The sequence below is a fragment of the Mustela erminea genome, chromosome 21 (assembly GCF_009829155.1).
Source record: "Mustela erminea isolate mMusErm1 chromosome 21, mMusErm1.Pri, whole genome shotgun sequence".
Classification (NCBI taxonomy): Eukaryota; Metazoa; Chordata; class Mammalia; order Carnivora; family Mustelidae; genus Mustela; species Mustela erminea.
Window position 1 is genome coordinate 37404095 of NC_045634.1, and position 19053 is coordinate 37423147.

At 38.7% G+C, this 19053-nt stretch overlaps 1 protein-coding gene across 2 annotated transcripts in view; it reads left to right on the forward strand.

Annotated features, from left to right (window-relative positions):
* The window catches only part of CSMD1 (CUB and Sushi multiple domains 1), a 1941062-nt gene that overhangs the window by 1627582 nt on the left and 294427 nt on the right, over positions 1-19053 (forward strand). For both annotated transcript variants that reach the window (XM_032328946.1, XM_032328947.1), the window contains 2 exons: positions 5956-6147; positions 6613-6739. In XM_032328946.1, coding sequence (XP_032184837.1) covers positions 5956-6147; positions 6613-6739 — 319 coding nt within the window. The remainder of the gene's footprint in view (positions 1-5955; positions 6148-6612; positions 6740-19053) is intronic.

Consider the following 19053-nt stretch of genomic DNA (forward strand, 5'->3'; position numbering starts at 1 on the left):
GCACCAGCCCATGTCCCACTGCTGAAGCCCACACTCAGCGCTAGATAAACACGGCCTAATTCTTTCTGCTATGACTTCCGCTCACTCCAATCCATACCCCGTACTGGCCCTGATCGTTTCCCCCAAAATGCTACAGATATCTGTGCCGCTTCCTCGTGCAGACACCTTTTCCCTCCAACCCCCACTGGGTACCGAGTCAGTCTGCACTCAGTAGGGCTGCAGGACAGCCCTCTCCTGATGCTTTCAATGAAGCATCTGTAAGATGCACACACTATTGGAAAGTACCCTGCATCCCAGGATAAGCCATATTCCTCTGAACCCCTCATGTAATTGTGCAGACGTTATCTGGAGAAATCTCCTCTGGTTCTAGAACCACCAATGCCCACTGTCCTTCTAGATGATCTCAGTTATGCCTCTTCTGCAAAGCCGTGCCCAGCCTTCCTGCTTCCCCCGGGCCTCTCTCAGCCTTCCCAGGAAACGTAGCTGTAGCGAGTACCATGATGGTTTCAAAATATTTATTTTCTTACCTGTGGAAGTCGGTAGACCGTGGAAAAGAGGGACCTGTTCCATGCCCTTCTACTCATAGTACCTAACGAATTCCCTGCCTCATAAGTCACAGCTCTGTTTTAAAACTTCAGATAATATGCTGATCACAAGTCCTTACCACAGTGTGTGAGTTAGAACACTGTTCACCGGTGGGATGCTTTTAAGAACTGATTCAGAGTAAAATGCCCTCGACCTGTCTGTCTCCACGCCCTGCTGTAGATGCTGACCTTGATTCTCTTCCAAGAGCTCCCAGCGCTCTGTTTTAAATACCCTCGGGGAGGACAGTTGGCGCGCAGTGTTAAACATGGGCTTGAGGAGGGGAATGAGGGAGATTCCTTCCCGAAGCCTCCCCAGGATGGATAGTAACACCTGGAACCGCCTCATAGCTCTGTGGAAGGTCAGGAGCAGGTGTCACTTGAAAGACTTACTTTGGGTGTATACGGTACATTTACAATTGTGAGTTATTTCGAGGTGGACTCCTGGAATTTTTAGCTATGATTACCTTGCTCTATGATGTTGTAGTGACGTAGTTCGTGAGAACCACGGTGGTCCCAGAAAAGGAGGTGATGACTTTGGTCATCTGCTTTCTGTTCTGGACTCTACGGGCTTTTTGATGTTTCACTCTGTAGCTTAGGAGGTCACCTTTCCGTTGAGATAGTGTCACCATCCTGTTGAATAAGGCTATTTTGGGGAAATTCAGAGTATCTTTCCACATAATCATGAAATAAGAGCAATAATAAAACAATATTTGGGAAAATAAGTAAGTGAGAAAAAAGCTGATAATAAAAATCAATTTGAAACCAATAACAGCTATAGCTAAAACATGACGTTGATGCATAATTCCATAAGTAATAATTTAAAACTCAAAGTCGAGCACACATGCTTCACCTAGAATTTTAATCCTAAATAATGAGAGCTGTGTTTAAAAAATAGGAATCAATCAAACATTTCAGGAAATTGAGTTGTTAATGAACTTCACGTGTCTCGAGTCCATCACAATAGCCAGAACCAGTGCTCCGATCCCAAACCACATTTCTTTCCAGAAAGCTGCCAATCAAGGAGTGAATAAAAATATACGTAATTCAATATACTTCTTCCTACCGCATGCAGATGTGAAAGCATGTCTTCTTTGTGAGTGTGTGTTTGCTTTTGTTTTTTTGCATATGAGAACTTTTTCTATATTACCAAGGAGATTTTACCAAAAAGTACAGTATTCAAATTGAAATAAGTCTCAAGTAAAGTTATATGATAACAGGATTCTATAAACATTGGAAGGTTTTTCAGTGGTTCATAGGAGAAGCTACCGGAGAGCCACAAAAGGCAAGTGCTCTCCTTGCTCAGTGGACTTCTCCAAGGTCGTCTGCCCATGAGTTCACCTTCTCAAGGGCTGTGCACACAGAGGCTGGAAGATGGACAAGACCGTGGGCTTCAGGGTCCAGCCTGGAGGCCTTAAATGGATTAGATCTAGAGCAGGTTCCCGTCTCACACAAGTGCTGTGTTTGGAAGATAAGAACTGGACCAAGTACTTGAGAGTTAAGTAGAAGGCTCTTAGAACACTAATATTTTGTTAGACGTTCAAGATATATAGAATTTAATCCTTCAACAATACAGAGACTGGGTAAATACTGCACAAGATAGGGAGTAGTCGTTTTCATCAGCCTGATGTTTACAGCCTGTTTTCACTGGAACATTTAGTTCAAGGCGTCTTTGCTATTTATATGACTTCAGAAGAAATCACAGAAAAACAGAAAGAAATGGAATTGCTAAATAAATTCAATACAATTGCAACTCCTACTAGATAATGTTTTGAAACAAATAAGTTGATTTAATCTTTTTTAAAGGTTCTGTGGCATAAAGAATATAGAGAAACAGCATTTGCTGCACTGATTTCCTGCAAGCTGGTGGCTTCAAGATAAGAAAGCATATCTTCTCTTTATTTCTAAAGGCATTACTCTTTAGAAGTATTAAGACTGATTACTATGAAGTGTTTTAGATCCAGATTAAAATGGAACTATCTCTTCATTAGAGGAATATCTTTGTGGATCTAAAGATAAATCTTAAAAAGTCTTTTGAGATCCTTTTGAGAAACCACAGGAAAATCCTTTCCTGAAACAGACATGAGGTTAACAGTGGGGTTTTTATTTTGTGCTTCAGACGTCCACTGTTACACGTCAATGAACTTATTGCACCATGTTAGAAAGCAATATTGAAATGTTTAGGAGACAGTGATAGGACTTCTTCACCCCAAAGTGAGCAAAACTTAGTCAAAATGAATCCCGTTTGATGTGTGGAGAGGAACAGGAGAGCAGGACTGTCTCTGTTGCTTGTGATTAGACAGAGTTCCACACCAAACTGGAAGAGAAATTTTGGGTTTCTGATCTTTTTATATTTATTTAAAGATATTAATCAATAGCACTTTCACTGTTTCCTCCAGGAATAAATGTCTGTGGTTCCGTCCATAACTGGAAATGAATTATTACATCATGTGAGCAGCTTTGCAGGAACAAAGTTCTCTTCAGTGAAAGGAAGATTGGAAAATGGGATGATCTAAATACCTTTCAACTTTATGATAGAGACAAGAAATACATTTCATATAATGAAATTGGGTTGGCCTGGAGGCTCTGGGCATTTAGGAATCAAGTGTAGAAATTTTTTCTAAATACTAAGTGTCATGATGCCATTGAAGACTTTAGTAAACTTTTAAAAAAATGATAGAAGGCATCATAAGAAAGAGAGACCACTAATATTGGAAAGAATATCCTATCAGAGATAACTTGGCTTACCTTGTCTGTATGACAGAATGTGGTTTTAAAAAAATCAACATTAAATGATAGAAAAAGCTATAAAACAAATATTTCTCTAAAACCTCCAACCCAACTAAAGTTTGACAGTTATTTTTGTTGGTAACTCTTTGTTTTCTTTTTTTTTTTTCCTCTAATACTTTTGTCCTCTAATTATTTTATCAGCATAGACATACATCTCCATCAGGGAATACCTTTTATAACAAAACCCTTCTACGTAACCCAGAAACAACGTGTTGTCAGAATGGAAGAGTCTTGGACACACTGGACCATTTCTTTGTCCAGGCCTTAATTGCCCCCAGAAGATGTGTGTGTTTCAAAGCTAAGTTTAGAAGAATTAGGTGGAATTTGCCAACTTTTTGCCATTCATGAAAGCCTTCACCAAAAAGCAATAAAATCATCTAGTTCTTTGTGTTATTCACATCTGATTTTAATAATCTGATTTGGGATTTTAGGCATCTCCACTTACAGAATATTTATTCGTTCAACGATCATTATTATAAACTAAAAAAAAAAAAAATCCACATTTCTGGCGCTCCTTGACAAATCAGAAGTTTGTGCCACACGAGGTGTGGATTTTTGGGGACAGCGGGTCCTCACTGACTCTCAGGGCCTGCTGTCTCACACAGACCTTGCTCTTCGTGGGTAAGCCCCGCACGGTGCGTTAGAATTTAAGGCTGTCTTGCTCATACAGCTTTCTTAACTTGCCCAGCACCCTGTCACAAGGGTATGAACCGTTGGGATAGGTACCTGGTTCTTCTTTATAATTTGCGTGCCTGGATTTTGTCTACTGAATGTTTTCAATTGCATGTCTACTGAAACTGTTCCAATTTCAAGTATGTCAGATACTTAATGTAACTTCAAAATAGTAAAACATTTTGAGAAGTTGCCTCTAAGATGAGTGGGGACCTCCTCAGGTGTGACCAGTGGAAGCTCTTGCCTCCTCGCCGGTGGCTTTGGTCCAGGCCGGGCAAGCTGGGCTTCCCAGTTCCCTACACCCCAGCAGCTTTGCCTTGATGCGTTGCTCAGATGCCCTCACTGCGAACCCAAGAACTAAATAAGACAACAACAAAGACAGGTTTCTTTTCTCTTTTTTCCTTTTGTAGAAAGAGAAGCTCGGGCTAATGCATCGGTAAGGCCCTTGGCGACATATACATCTGACGGCTGTCCGTCAGACACAAATCCAGCAGCTTACCGTCTTACCTTCAGCCAGGAGTGTTGGCACTCTGTGGTCAGACTAGAGTAGTCAAAACCTGCACAAGCCTGAGACCCTTCCCCCTAATGCCTGCCTCCCCTCCGTGGTGATTGAAAATAGCCCTTTGTTTTGCACTGGCATTGGTAGACTCTTGTGTTCTTTCTTTCTGGGCATCCTGAATTAAGTTACTTGCATTTCTTAAGTTGACCAGAATTTTTGTAAAGGCATAGTTGGTAAAGATTAACACTTTATAGAGAGAAACTTGTAGGAAAGACACTTGTCCTAGCAACTGAGTGCAAATGACCACATGTCTTTTTCTCTCTCCTATACAAAGTCCCAGAATTCCATCTTGAATATGCAGAGAATATCAAGGTGTAATTATATTGTAAGTTTATAGCTATATTGTCCTCCATGGAAGCCATCTCCAAATGCAAATCTGAGGGCATATTTCCCCCCAAAATCACATTCTTTTTTTTTCTCTTTTCTTTCCTTTTCTTTCTTTCTTCCTTTCTTTCCTTCAGAACAGAAGAAGTCAAAGTTAGGCGGAAATAAATGTAAACAGACCATATGGTACATCAGGTTTCCAGTTCCACTCTTTAGAAGGGCCAAAATTTGCATCAGGATGTGAGGAGAGAAATGTTAGTGTAAGACTGTCTCCACAGATGGCCTTAAAATACTGCTTCACATAAAGGCAATATACAGCTCTGAGTTTTGCAGAAGCTAAATCTTCATTTCTGTCATCTATTCCTTTGCATTTAAGAGCTAAGTCTGAGGAAGTCAGTATAGTGATTCGTTTCTGGGATTTCCATCACGCATGGCGTCAGCTGCCCGCTCGGCCCCTTCCCTGTGTGCCGCAGGAGTGTGGCAGGTGGAAACTCACACGCCCGTCTTCTGTCCCCGGGGACAACTTTTTAATTTCCTAGGAACCTCGAGATCTTGGCGAGTTAGGGGAGTCGGTGTGAAGGTGGGTAGCTCGTGACTGTAAGCTAGGGTGCGTGCTCGTGGCAAGGACTCCGCTGAGTGTCCTGGGGCAGCGGGTGGGTCCCTCCTTCTGGACGGTTTGGGCTTCACAGAGAGCGGCTGCAGAGGCAGGAAACGCAGCTCCGTGAGAGAAGCGCCCGAGGCTTACCGAAGAACCCAGCACACCAGAAGTGGGTTAGTGGAGGACAGCTCGGGACTCTCACCGTTACGCAAGTCGATAAGAACAAAGGAAACGGTCCAGGCTCATGAAACAACACGTGGTTCGCAAAGACAAAAAACCCAGTCGAGACCCACATGTGGCTTTTCCCTTTTTGAATTCACAACCTTCTTCTTCCCACGCTTCGAGGGGCACTCGACGACCTCCTCTACTTTGTCTTCACTGGTTTCTCCCTACAGTTACTTCCACTCAGTCTCTCCCCTCCTTTCTCATAGGTTTTGACCTAGTAAAGTGTGAGGATCCAGGAGTCCCTAACTATGGCTATAGGATCCGAGACGAAGGCCACTTTACTGACACTGTGGTTCTGTACAGCTGTAACCCGGGCTACGCCATGCACGGCAGCGACACGCTGACCTGCCTCAGTGGTGACCGCAGAGTGTGGGACAAACCGCTGCCTTCCTGCGTCGGTGAGTTGGGCGGCCGGCTTGCAACAGGACACAAATGCACACCTAAGGGCAGGAGCTCCGGGTGCTTTGGAAGAGGGCAGGATGCTTCTGCGCCCTCTCCAGTTCAGGATCTTTCTTCCAAGATGTACATGTTTTTTTCTGCCTTTTTCTTTATGTGTGAAAGAAAGATTTCCAGGTCCTATTTTACTGAGACTGTATGCACGGAACTATGAGAATTATAACCTGAGTGTTTCACTGTTTTATAGTCTCCACTTGAATTGCAGATGGGGCCGTGTCTTCCCATCAGGACAGTGTGGGCACAAGAACAGGAAAAGGATGATGGAGACACACGAGTCTGATTTTTTTTGCGGGGGGGCTAGGTGTATAATGTGGATGTGAGGGTTTGGGGTTTCGATTTTCCAAATAGCTAAAGTGAAGCCTGTGGGGCCTGGAGTAAGTCTTCTCAAGGGTCTACATCTCTTACAGCCGAGTGTGGTGGCCAGATCCACGCAGCCACCTCTGGGCGGATCCTGTCTCCCGGCTACCCGGCCCCCTATGACAACAACCTCCACTGCACCTGGACCATAGAGGCAGACCCAGGGAAGACCATCAGGTACCTGTGCTATTTTGCTTTCGAGGATTTTAGAACATGGGAATGTCTTCTATATTTTGTAGTGGAGGTAGTAGCACCTCTATTATTATCCATGATGGGTTCACACCTGAGTCCAAGAAAAGCATGCAAAGGTGTGCAAAAGTTTTTTATTAGCTCATTTATTTCCTTTGGAATTACTCTAAGAACTGCTATTAAGCCATCTATAAAAAAGAGAGAAATAAATTAAATGTATCAGTTAGCTTTTGCTGCATAACAAACTGGCCCCCAAAGCATAGTTGCAGAAAGCAGTTCTTTATCTGCCATGACTGTGTGTACTGCCTGCACAGGGCTGGCCTGGGCAGGCTTGTCAGGGTGAGGGTCCAGGACAGCCTCACTCGGGTGTGCAGACCTCAGCTGGGCGGTCAGGAATGCTTGGGCGTCTTCAGACCAGGCTTCTGTTCCTTCAGCAAACTATTCATAGTGGAAAGTTTTTGGCAGCAAAAGATGACAGAATTTTCAAGCCTGGGCTTGCATTCATTTACTAATGTGCCATTTTCCAAAAACAAAAACAAAAACTAAAAAAAAAAACAAACCCCCCAAAACCAAAATCAAACAAACCTCATCAGCAGGCAAGATAAGGTTCGAAGACATATACTCCATCCCCGACTGGAAAGAAAAACAAACACACCAGAAAGGGGCATGCATACGGGGATGGAGATAGACGGCATGTGTAACACAGCAAAGGAGGTTTGAGGTGGACCAAGAAAGCATTTCAATCTAAAGTGGCACGTGTAAAGGAAAATCATTTAAAAAGCACAGGAAATTGTGCAAACATTTCTAAAGAAAGTTGTATTTCAATGGATGGCTCTCAGTTACTCCAGTAAATTTTTTATACCAATAAATAAACCAGCAAAAAGTAATCTTTTTAAGTAATTTTCCATGTTCTAGTCAGAAGGCTGTGTCAAAAACCACAGCACATAAATCAAAGAGTAATTTCAGATTAAGTTGTTTCTTAATTATAGTTCTTGACGAACTAGAAGAGGGCATACAGTCCTTTGCAGTGCCTTGTCAAATCGTTTTTCTATCTTCATTAATTTTTCCCTTTTGTTGTAGTTGCTCTGAAATATCTGTACAAAATTTATTGTTTAAAAGTTCTGTCTCAACCCAACAGTGCTAATCCCCAAGTCCCTGATACTTTCTGTCCACCTACGTGCCATTATGCCTGTGAGAGACACAATGGTCAATTCACCCTCAAACACGTGCAGTGGGAGCAAGTGGGAGGTCCAACCCAGCAACCTCTTCCCGGGGCAGTGAATGGATGGATGGATCGACAAACTACTGAGTTTTGTCCTTATTCACAAAAGTCACGCTAGCAACCTTAGCAATGTCTGTGAAACACACATAGACCCACCATACCCCGACTTTATAACTTAGTTCACTGAAATGGAAGGAAAGCCAAGGGGACATGCGTATTGTGTCCCACGACACTCTGTCCCCTTCATGTGACATTGGTCCTCTGACATTCACCTGCTCTCTTTCATGTCACGACAGGAACATCTTGCAGTCTAAGCTAACATGGCACGGGCTATTCCCAGTTACATACCCGGAGAAAAATGATTCTTATTAGTTAAGAGGAACAAGAGAAGCAACCCAAGTCACGTATATAACACAACGTCTTATTTTATAATAACTAATTTAAAAAGAAATTTGTGTCCTTGGGGTGCCTGGGTAGCTCAGTCTTTTGAGCATCTAAGTGTTGATTTTAGCTAAGGTCTTGGCGCCCGTGCTCAGCAAAGAGTCTGCTTATCCCTCCCCCTCCCCCAGCCTGAGCCCTTGCGCGCTCTCTCTCTCTCTCTCTCATTAAAGTAAATAAATAAATAAATTCCTTTGAAAAAATAGATAAATAAATCTGTAGTTTTAATTAAGATAAATGATTAATTAGGTAATTATTGATCTATTGGGACAAAAATAAGGTATGTTTGAGTAACAATTTAAAATTGTATTCTTTATGGAAATCAATGCAGTTATTTTTCCATTGAACTAAATAAAACTAAAGATTAGTTTTTAACCTTGAATTCCTGAATGCTTGATCTGAGTATTATAAAACTTGCTACATTAGTTTTTATTTTTAAAACTTCCAGGAATTCTTTGGATTGACAAGTTAACTTCACATAAACAGAATATATTTTCTTTTCGGAGGATTTCAAATTTCTGTATCTTTTTACAAGTTCTGTTGTGTCTCATTTCCTGAGAAATAAAGTGAGCATTATTCTCCTAAATGCAACCCAAGGGAAGAATTCATTCTTTGCCTGTGAATCTAATACTTCATTAACATTTTAATAAGAAAAGAGAAAAGAAAGTAATAAAGAATGACTTGAAGTAATAAAAAATGTACACCTTTTACATCATGAACTGGCTTTGAAGTGCAACCATTAGTATTCTAGGGGGAAGAAAAAGACCTTGGATACTCAGTCTGTTCTGGGAATGTCTTAGGTCTCTTCCCTGTCTTTCTCATATGATAATTAGTCTTGCCACGTTTGTAAACAGATCTTTCTAATTTAAGCCACGAAGCCCTTCCTAAGTAGGGAGTGAAGAAAGAAGCATCAGTATTTGTAGTTAATTTACTCAACTTTGTCTTGAAAAGTTTTTGGTAATTGCCTTCATTAAGAAAATATGTATTATTGTTAGTGTGGTACTTAAAAAAAAACAACCTAGAAGTACATGAGGTTCAATGGTAGGCTTAACATAGTACCAGTAATATAATACTCAGAAAAATAGGGTCTGGTCTTAGCTTTGATATTGGTTGGCTCGTCACGAAGTCTTAGTTTTTCCACTGGTAACATAGCCAATATTAACTACACCATTTACTTGATAATGAAGAAAACACCAGTTATAGAAACATGAGCCCAGGGATTAATTTAAGTATTAAAAAATTCTTAATATAAATGGAATTCATTATTATGCATTCAGACTATGATTTCTTCAATGTAAGTGTTTTTCACTCTCAAAGAACGAATAAGCAGCAGGACCCCAGAAATTATAAAAGGGATAGTTTCTATACACCTCGGGGCCAATTCTTGCTGGGCCTATTCTGATTCCACTGGAGCCCAGAGCAATTTCTGATTGCATATTGCTATAACTTTTTGTTCAAGGTAATAGAAGAACCCTAAATAGTTGTTGTTATAGGGCACTTGGGTCTGGGAGAGGTTTGTAATTTTAACATATATTCGATAAAGCAATTACCTGAGCCAAATTTAATTAAAAGTCTAATCACAAGACATTGTAGTAAATTTAGCCACATTTAGTGTTATATGTAAACATTTCTCTAAGAGACTTCCTGTATTTCATTGCGGAGCACAGCTATAATTTATATAATAAAGGTAACAGTGCTATAAATGTCTTCAGCAAGCAACAGCGGAGGCCACATTTTACATAATCACATGTGTATATTGTTCCTTGATTTTAATTGGTTTTCTGCAAGTGTAATTGTCTGGAAAACTCACTTTGAAAGTATTTCTGTTCCTAATCATTCACAGGAAATTGCATTTAGAGGTATAGTTGAGGGGAATTCTTTTAGAAAAGCTCATGCACTATTAGAAACATCAGACGTACATCAAAATTTTATCAAGTTTGTCACAGCTGTCCCTGTGCAGACTTTTACAGAAAGTGAAATGAGGGATGGTGGTCCTCATCTTACCTTGGTGTGTCTGAGAGTTGTTTCCTGGTTGTGTTGGTGGTGGAAAGAGTACAGTGAGATCTAGCTTTGAAATCTGGGGATATTTTAATTTATTTTTTAATAAATTATTTTAATTTAAATATTAAATATTAAATATTAAATTTAAAATATTTTAATTTATTTTTATTTATTTTTGACCAGACTTTAAGCTCTCCATGAGAAATAGAGTCAAGAAGAAAATGGCAAGCCAATAGCCTCTATTTATTAGACATTTATGTCCAATCTCAGTGTTGAGCCTTGCTAAGCAAACAGGCTAGAAACCCAAGTTGGAAGCCTTTTGATGATAGCAGTTAAGCATATGAGGCCAGAAACAAAACGTCTGAAATTTCTCCTTCCTTATTTAGAACACCACAAGTTATACCTAACTTTTGGAGATAATGTGAGGAAATAACCAGCCAAGAGAATTTCATCCAGCAAAAAGGAAGAGAACGGTCACACTACCAAGACTCCCATGTCTTGGGCTGTCTTCCAGTCCTTAGTGTGGGGCCATGGGGACAGCCATTGTGTTAGTGCACCTCCCCAGCCACTCAGGAGACAGAAAGTTAGAGGCAGGAGAGCTGCAGGCACTCCTCCTTTTGCAGGATCCTGACACACCCAATTTCAGATGTGATTATTTAATTAACACCATTTAATTATTAATTAAATGATTAATTAATTATTTAATTAGCTTTAACAACACAATTGAAATTCCAGTAGAAATGTTTGGACTGACTGGAAGAATTGAGTAAAGGACAGACTTCTCTTTTTGCTCTTTGTTCCCGTATCACTACACAAATCACAGAGGCACATCACGATCACTGGCTGACCAGGTCTTCCGTCAAAGTCCCTGGGGAGTCAGGCACCGAGCATCTGCTCTTCAGGTCATGCACAGACAGCAATGCATGCTGTGTTGCAACCCCGTCTCCCATGAGAAATCCACTTAACATTTTACATCAATAGATCATGAATAAGGGCATTGACCAAAAAAAGAGGAAGGTATGGGGAAAAAAAAAAAAAGAAGAAGAAGAAGAAAAGTGGTCCCACTTCAAATTCGAGTTGAACGTAGATGGAATTTTGGAGGAGTTGACAGCGAAAACATTGGTTTTCCCACTGCTTCAGAAGTGAGGACTCCCCACCGATAGACTCTAGACACCTCAACATCTGCCTTTACTACTGTCATTCCTGCTGTTACAATTCCTGCTTCTATATTCCCGATTTCTCTTCATATCCACCTTCCTCCCGCTGGCTGGGGATTCTAATTTTCAGTATGATCTTCTGCTCTTCCTTATTTCTCCTTCCTTGGTCTCATTATTTCCCCAAATAGAAAATCCAAGATGTCAGTAGATGTCCCACAGCATTCTTCTGGTAATTACACTAAATGTCTTCATAATCAGCACTGAGAAAAAAGCAGCTGCATATGGGTCAAGCCTTGTCATCTCTCCATTTGTTTATCCTCCTTTCTTATCGGCCACTTCCGGTTCCTCACTTAACATGCTCATTACCTTTCTTATTGCAATCTCCTCCCAGCTGACCTTTCCAAAACCGTGGCTTACTCTCCCCAATCTCTCAAATGCTCCCCCGATGATCAGCTCACATAAGCTCCTTAACCAGAGCGGTAAATCCCAGCTGTGCCGCGCCGGCTCTGTCTCTGACCTCCGCACTCCCCGTCATTCCTTGTCGCCTCATCCCACTTTCTTCCCATCTAGTAGGACCCCGTTACAATGTCAGCTCCTCCACAGAGCTTTCGCTCTTTTTACCCCATCCAGAAATAACCTAGTTTCTTCTCTGAACTCAGCATTTCTGTCCTATAGCAACCTTCCGTCAGACGTGTAGTCTGTGCTAACGTCATAACCCTGTATCCAAGGATGGAAGACAAAACTCTTCGTATCACAAGCTTCTCTCCCACCCACACTCGTGTGACCCTCACATCTCCTTAATTCCATGACTGAAGCTCCCAGATAGCACTTACCGACCCACAATTGCCACTACTCCCTTGTCCAGACACTTGTAATGCAGGGGACCTGTTAACTGACCATCTTGCAAAGGCTTTTTCTAGTCCACTGTTCTCATTCTAGGGAACATTTTCATTTTCTTTATTAACAATATTAGTTTATTATGGCTGAAAAATGAAGACATATAAAGACATTTTGAAAATTGTAAATTAAAAAAAGTCTTCCGTTACCCCTATAACATACATAATTGTTGACACATGGACACATATCTTACATGTAACTAAGCATATTCTATAGTTGTTAAATATTGTCTCTCTTGTTGGTTATTTATATTATTTCTAATTTTCAATATTGTATATAATCATACACCAAATAGTATTGCAAGTAAACCTTTGCCTTTATTTGTAATTAATACCTTAGAAACAACAACCACAGAAGTTTTTGCTGGCTCAAACGGTGGAAACATTTTTACATATATTATTACAAATCTTTCTATGATACAAAACTGATCATTCCACCTGTCCACTTAAAAAATTATTTTGTCTGCTTAGTATATGCAGAATAAATTAAAGTCCATTGACATACTATTCGAAGTATGTGTTTTTCCCTTATTTTTGAACTATTAGAAAAGTGTTACAGAAAAATAAGAAGCCTGAAAAGCAGTTTTCTGTCATCCTAGGTGTGAAATAACTACAGTTGGAAATTTTATCTGTATTTCTATAGTTTCTGTATGCAAAAATGAATATATAAAATTCTATTCATTTATCTATTTATTAAATTATTTTTACAAAAATAGTATCATGTCACATAGTATTCTGAGCATTTTTTGGGATAATAAATGTAGGTAGAGTTTTAGGTCCTTCCTAGATTCCAACGTATTCTCTCATGTCACTCCATGACATTGCGTTGGCTGGATGTGCCAGCATTTGTTTAAACCACACCCTGTTGGATTATTGGGTTATTGTAGAGTTTCCCCTGTTATCTGCCATGAAGTGTGCGTGCTCATCTAAGTTTTGATGGCCATTACAAAATTGTTTTTAAAACAAATAAAAAGAAATAAAATAAAAAGAGTAGATATCACCTCCAACAGTGTATGAAAAGGAAGTCTCCACATTTTCACCGAAACCCAGCAAAGTCTTTTAATCTTTGTCAATGTGTCAGGCAAAAAAAAAAAAAAGTCTCTACAACATTTTATTTGTTGTATGTATTTGCAGATTTTATTTTTTGACAGTTTTGACGTATTTAGGTGTTTATTTGCTTCCTCATTTCTGTCCCTCTGTCTTTACTTGAATTTCCTTCCTTCCTTCTCTCTGCCTGACAAGATCCCTCAGAGACATCTTGAGACACAGTTGGACACATGTCCCTCTATGCTGACTGAAAGCTTTATTTGTAACTGTGGACACTTGTGATTCTGTGCATTGCAGTGTGTATGGCTTTTTTGTTTTCTCATGTACCTGTGTCTGAAATAAGTATGAGTTCTTTTGGGATGATACTATATTTTATTTGATTTTTAAATGTTCTCTGCCTAGTGGTGTAGTGTCTGCCATATTGACCTTTAGTATTTCTTTTATTTTAAATGACTGTGAATTTATTTATATTTAAATTTTGTTATATTGTATTTATTGTTGAAGTCATCAGACATTTTCCAAATTGGCGAATATCACAGCACCAAGGTGCCTGGTTGGTTGGTTGTCTGTGGAAGCTTCTCATCAACGCACATGCCTAGAAGGACACAAACTACCAGTGTACAGCTTGTCCACACAATAGCACCTGGTGTAACCAGCAACCAGATAGAGAAATAGACTTGCCAAGACGCAGCATGTGCCCTTTGAGCTCCATGTGAATCATTCATCCTCAAGGATGATCACTGTGGCCTTCAGATGGTCTGGCCTAATTTGGACGTTGTATAAAATAGAATTATGCAGTGGGATTGTTTGGTATCTTCATTTCTGCAAACTTCGCTCCCACTGATAGAGCTTGATTACGCCATCACTTACTTATTCATCCTTGGTGTTGATGGACGTGTGGGTTGTTTTGTCTGGTTTGGGCTGTCATGTTGTCTATGCTTTCATGTACTGTTCGGTGAGCGCACACATGTTTTTCTTTTGGATCATACCTGGGGCTAGAATGTCTAAGTAATGGTGAGTTCTGTGCTCAGCCCTTGGTAGATTCCACCGAATGACCTTCCGGAGTGGTCCTACCTACCCCCATTCCAGACACGTGAGGTTTCCAGGCTCTCCACCTCCCAACCACCCATGGCATTGACTTATCTTTTTCATTTTAGTCATTCTGGTGGGTATGTAGTTTTAATTTGCGTCTTTCTGATCAAGTCTTAATTTGCATTCTCTGGTTGGCCCTTGGAATATCATCTTTTATGAATTGTCAGTTGAAGTCTTTTGCCCTTTTTATTTTCCTAGATCAGACTGCCTCTTTTACTTATTGATGTGTGTATAGTTTTTATATATCCTGAATGCATTATAGGCTAATTATAGGTTTAACACTTACCTTTATACTCTATGGTCAGTCTTTTGGTATCATAATGTCTTCTGATAAACACAGGTTCTTAATTTCCATGACTCAATTTTATTTTTTATTCATTTTTCTTTTATAATTAGTGGGTTTCTTACATATATTTAAATTGTGTTATGTCAGATGCTTTTTGGAGCTGTTAGTATTTGGGAGTCCAGATTAAGAAATTCTGCATCTCCAAAATTATAAAAATATTATCTGAGGTTTTCTTGCAGATTTATTTTACTTTCCACATTATGTCCCTGTTCCAACTTGAATTGATTTTCATGTATGTATGAAAAATATTCAAGTATTTTATTATTGTTGCTGTAGTCATTGGTGAAATGAAATTGGCCATTTGTTAAAAAGTCAATCTTTCTTCATTGCATGTTACAATGCAATCTTTATCATTAACCAGATCTATATAGATATATAGATCTGTAGGTATTTTTCTATCTTAATTACTTAATTATTTGTAGTAAGTCTTGATAACCAGTGTTATAATCCTCCATCTTGGTCTTTGTAATGTAGATTGCTATAACTATCTTGTCCTTTTGCATTTCCATATTTAGTTTAGAAAGATTTGTTACAGTCTACAAAATAAATTTGTAGGACTTTGATTAGAATCACATTATATCCATAGATTGATTTAAGGAAAACTTATATCATTTACAGTGCTGAATTTTCTGATTCCTAACATGGTGCTTGGAATATTTATTTAGACCTTATATAACTTTTTTTTTCTTTTTTTAAGATTTTATTTATTTATTTGACAGAGAAAGATCACAAATAGGCAGAGAGGTAGACAGTGAGAGAGAGAGAGAGAAGCAGGCTTCCCGCTGAGCCGAGAGCCCGATGCGGGGCTCAATCCCAGGACCCTGAAGTCATGACCTGAGCTGCAGGCAGTGGCAGTGGCAGAGCCACCCAGGCGCCCCTACTTGTTTTGATAATGCTTTGTAGTTTTCTGTGTGGAGGTCTTGCAGATCTTTTGTTGGAATTATTCCTACCTACAGGATTTCTTAATATTAATGTAAATAGTATTTTTATGTCATTTTGCATTGGTGGCTGCTATATGAAAACAAAGTATATTTTTGCATTTATCTTTTATAAATTCTCTTATTAATTCTAAGCATTTGTAGGTTTTCGAGTTTTCTTTATGCATATAGGCATGTTATCTACAATAATAAGAGTTTATTTTCTTTTTCCCAAGTCTTATGCTTTTGTTTGTCTTATTGCAACGGCTACCATCTCCAGAATAATGTTAATTAGAAGTGGTCATAGTGGACCTCACTGTTCTGTTCCCAATCACAGTGAGAAAACTCTTAACTGTCCCCCAGTAAATAAAATTTAATTATACAAAATAACTCCTCCATATAGAAAAAATAATAAATAATAAATTTTACATTCTAAAGTTAAAAAATTCTCCTAAAATCTATAGGAAAATTATTTAAATTAATAAATAAAATTATTTGTACAAGGCAATTAAACATCATATTAAACATCAATTAAACATCAATTAAATATCCATATTTCTTTTTTTTCACTTAGCTATATTTTACAGACTTCTCTCTAGATAGATAAGTAGGTAGATAGATATATCATATGTCAATATTTACTGGACTTTTAATACCTTTGTTGTTGACCATTTATCTTATTTTCAATTTAGCACCAATTTAAAAATATTTTGTTAAATGCAGGATATATATTTCTGTATTTTTGTCTATATTGAGCTCTTGGAGTCAATTTCGATAATCTGTATTTTCTAGAAAACAATTTCGCATGTAGTTTTGCCAGATTTATATACAGAGACATTACTTAGTTTCCTCCTTTTCTTCTTTTCTTCGTTAGGTTTTTTTAGAAAGTTTTATCAAAAATTACTCCAAGCACACAGTATATAAGTATATAGAAGTATATAGTCAGTTCTACAGTGGACAGTTACGTAAATAGCTCATAATTCTATAGCGGTACTTATTCCCTACATCATCTTAAATTCTGGAATTGATAGACAATGTGAGTTTTGCAGTTAATAAGTCTAATATGTCCTGAGTAGTATGAGTGGAAATCACTGACCACCTAGATACATTCTAGCAAGGCTGAGAGACACCAAAGGCAAGGTGATCTAAGGAACAGGCAAAGAAAGAAAGGCCTCTCTTAATTAGCCTGATAAAAGACATCTTAACAATACAGACTAAAAGGAGATCTTTGAAGAACTAAAGGGAAATAACCATTGATCTGGAATTCTGTCCTCAAACTGTCATTCCTTACTAAAGCTTCCTGTGATGCAGTTATTAACACAAAAAATAGCACTAGATTTTGTTTAGTGGAAATATTTTGTTTACCGGAAATATATGATAGTTAGGAACTTTCACTCAGCTAAGAACATAATTTAATATATACATGAATGGGTTATATGGAGACATTGGAAATGGCACAGTACACTACTTAGAACTCTATATGACCCATAGATCAAGCAGATAACAAATCTTAAAGAAGATCTGAACTATGCAGTTATTGGACTTATTTTTAGAAGATATTCAATCTCCAGTTAGAACCTGCAGGTTCCATTCAAGAAACTATGAAACGTACATAAACATGATCACATACTAGGAACAAACTGGAAGTAAATACACAGAATTATTCTTTTATGCCCCATATGCTGACCAAAATGGGATAGAAATCGAAATCTACAGCAAAAAAGTAATGTAGCGGAGGAAAACACTCCCTGTCTTTCCATGTAGCTTCTTGGGCTGCTCTAATCATGACTCTGACATGAGACTGATGAACAGGAGAAAAACCAAATTTAATTTACATGTACAGAAACCGCATCGGACACGTGAGACTCTAAGAACTGGCAGTTTTTACAGCTTTTATACAAGGAGATAATCCATGAAGAATTCACAAGACAAAGGAGTTGGGACTTGGGGTTAGGTGTTAGTGAGGAAGTCGCAGGTTTGGCTGCACAGCCTAGTCAGCCCTAGGTTCCCTCTCCCTGGTGGGAAGGATGTCTCTCTTCCTGGTACAGGAGGGTCCGTCTCACAGCAGACATTTATGTCCTGCTTTTAGGGTGATGGGGGAGTGAAAGTGTCCCTCTTGCGTAACCTGTTTCTTAAGCAACTTTAATTCGAAATAATCAGTGTTCTGTACTGTAAGGTGACTAACATAACACAATTAAAAAAAAAACCACAATATTCAAATGTGGTGTATTGGAGTTAGCAGATTCTGCTCCTCTACAAAAATGCATAATTAATAATTTCATACTTAATTTATAGCACTGGATGCACATACTAGAAAAATACGGGAACCTGAAAATCAACAAGTTTCTAGCTAATGGTGCATACAAAATAGTATCAGAGTAAATTCACAGAAGTAGAAATGGAAAAACAAGTAATGTGTAAGAAATTAATGAGAGAAGCAATAGAGGAAATTAACAAACCCACAAACTGGCTTTTGAAAAGGTATCATTGAGTAGCCCAATAACTGAAGTGATTTATTAAGATAAAATATAGGAGGCCCAAATAATTAACATTAGGAATGGAAATAAAAATATACCCATGTGGTAGAGATGAGTTTTTAGAAAATATAAGAAAATGATAGATTATAACATATCAATATATTAGAAAAATTTCCGGTCAAAAGAAAAATAAGGCAGTAGTTTGATTCACTTAATGAGGCTAAAAGAACCTGTGTCCAATGGCAAGAAAGCATAAGAAATAGAAATTAAGAGGTAACTCTGTAATTCATTCTATTATTTAAAAAATAACTATATGGTCTTATAAAAAGATGTAGAAAAAATAACTTAGCAGAATTTAATACTTTTTTTCTTTTAAGATTTTATTTATTTGAGATAGAGAGAACATGAGTGGGGTTGGGGGGTCAGAGAGAGCAGCAGGCTCTCCACCGAGCAGGGAGTCTGATGCGGGGCTCGATCCCAGGATCCTGGGATCATGACCTGAGCTGAAGGCAGAGACTTAACCCACTGAGCCCCCCCCAGTGTTCCTAGAATCTAATACTTCTTCATGGTCAACTACAGAGCAAACTAAAACAGAACCCTCCTACCGTGGTAAGCAGTAGCGACTTTTTTTTTTTAAAATGAAAGAAGTTTGTGATGAAATCTTTCAACAAATAATATAATATAATATGATATGATATGATATGATATG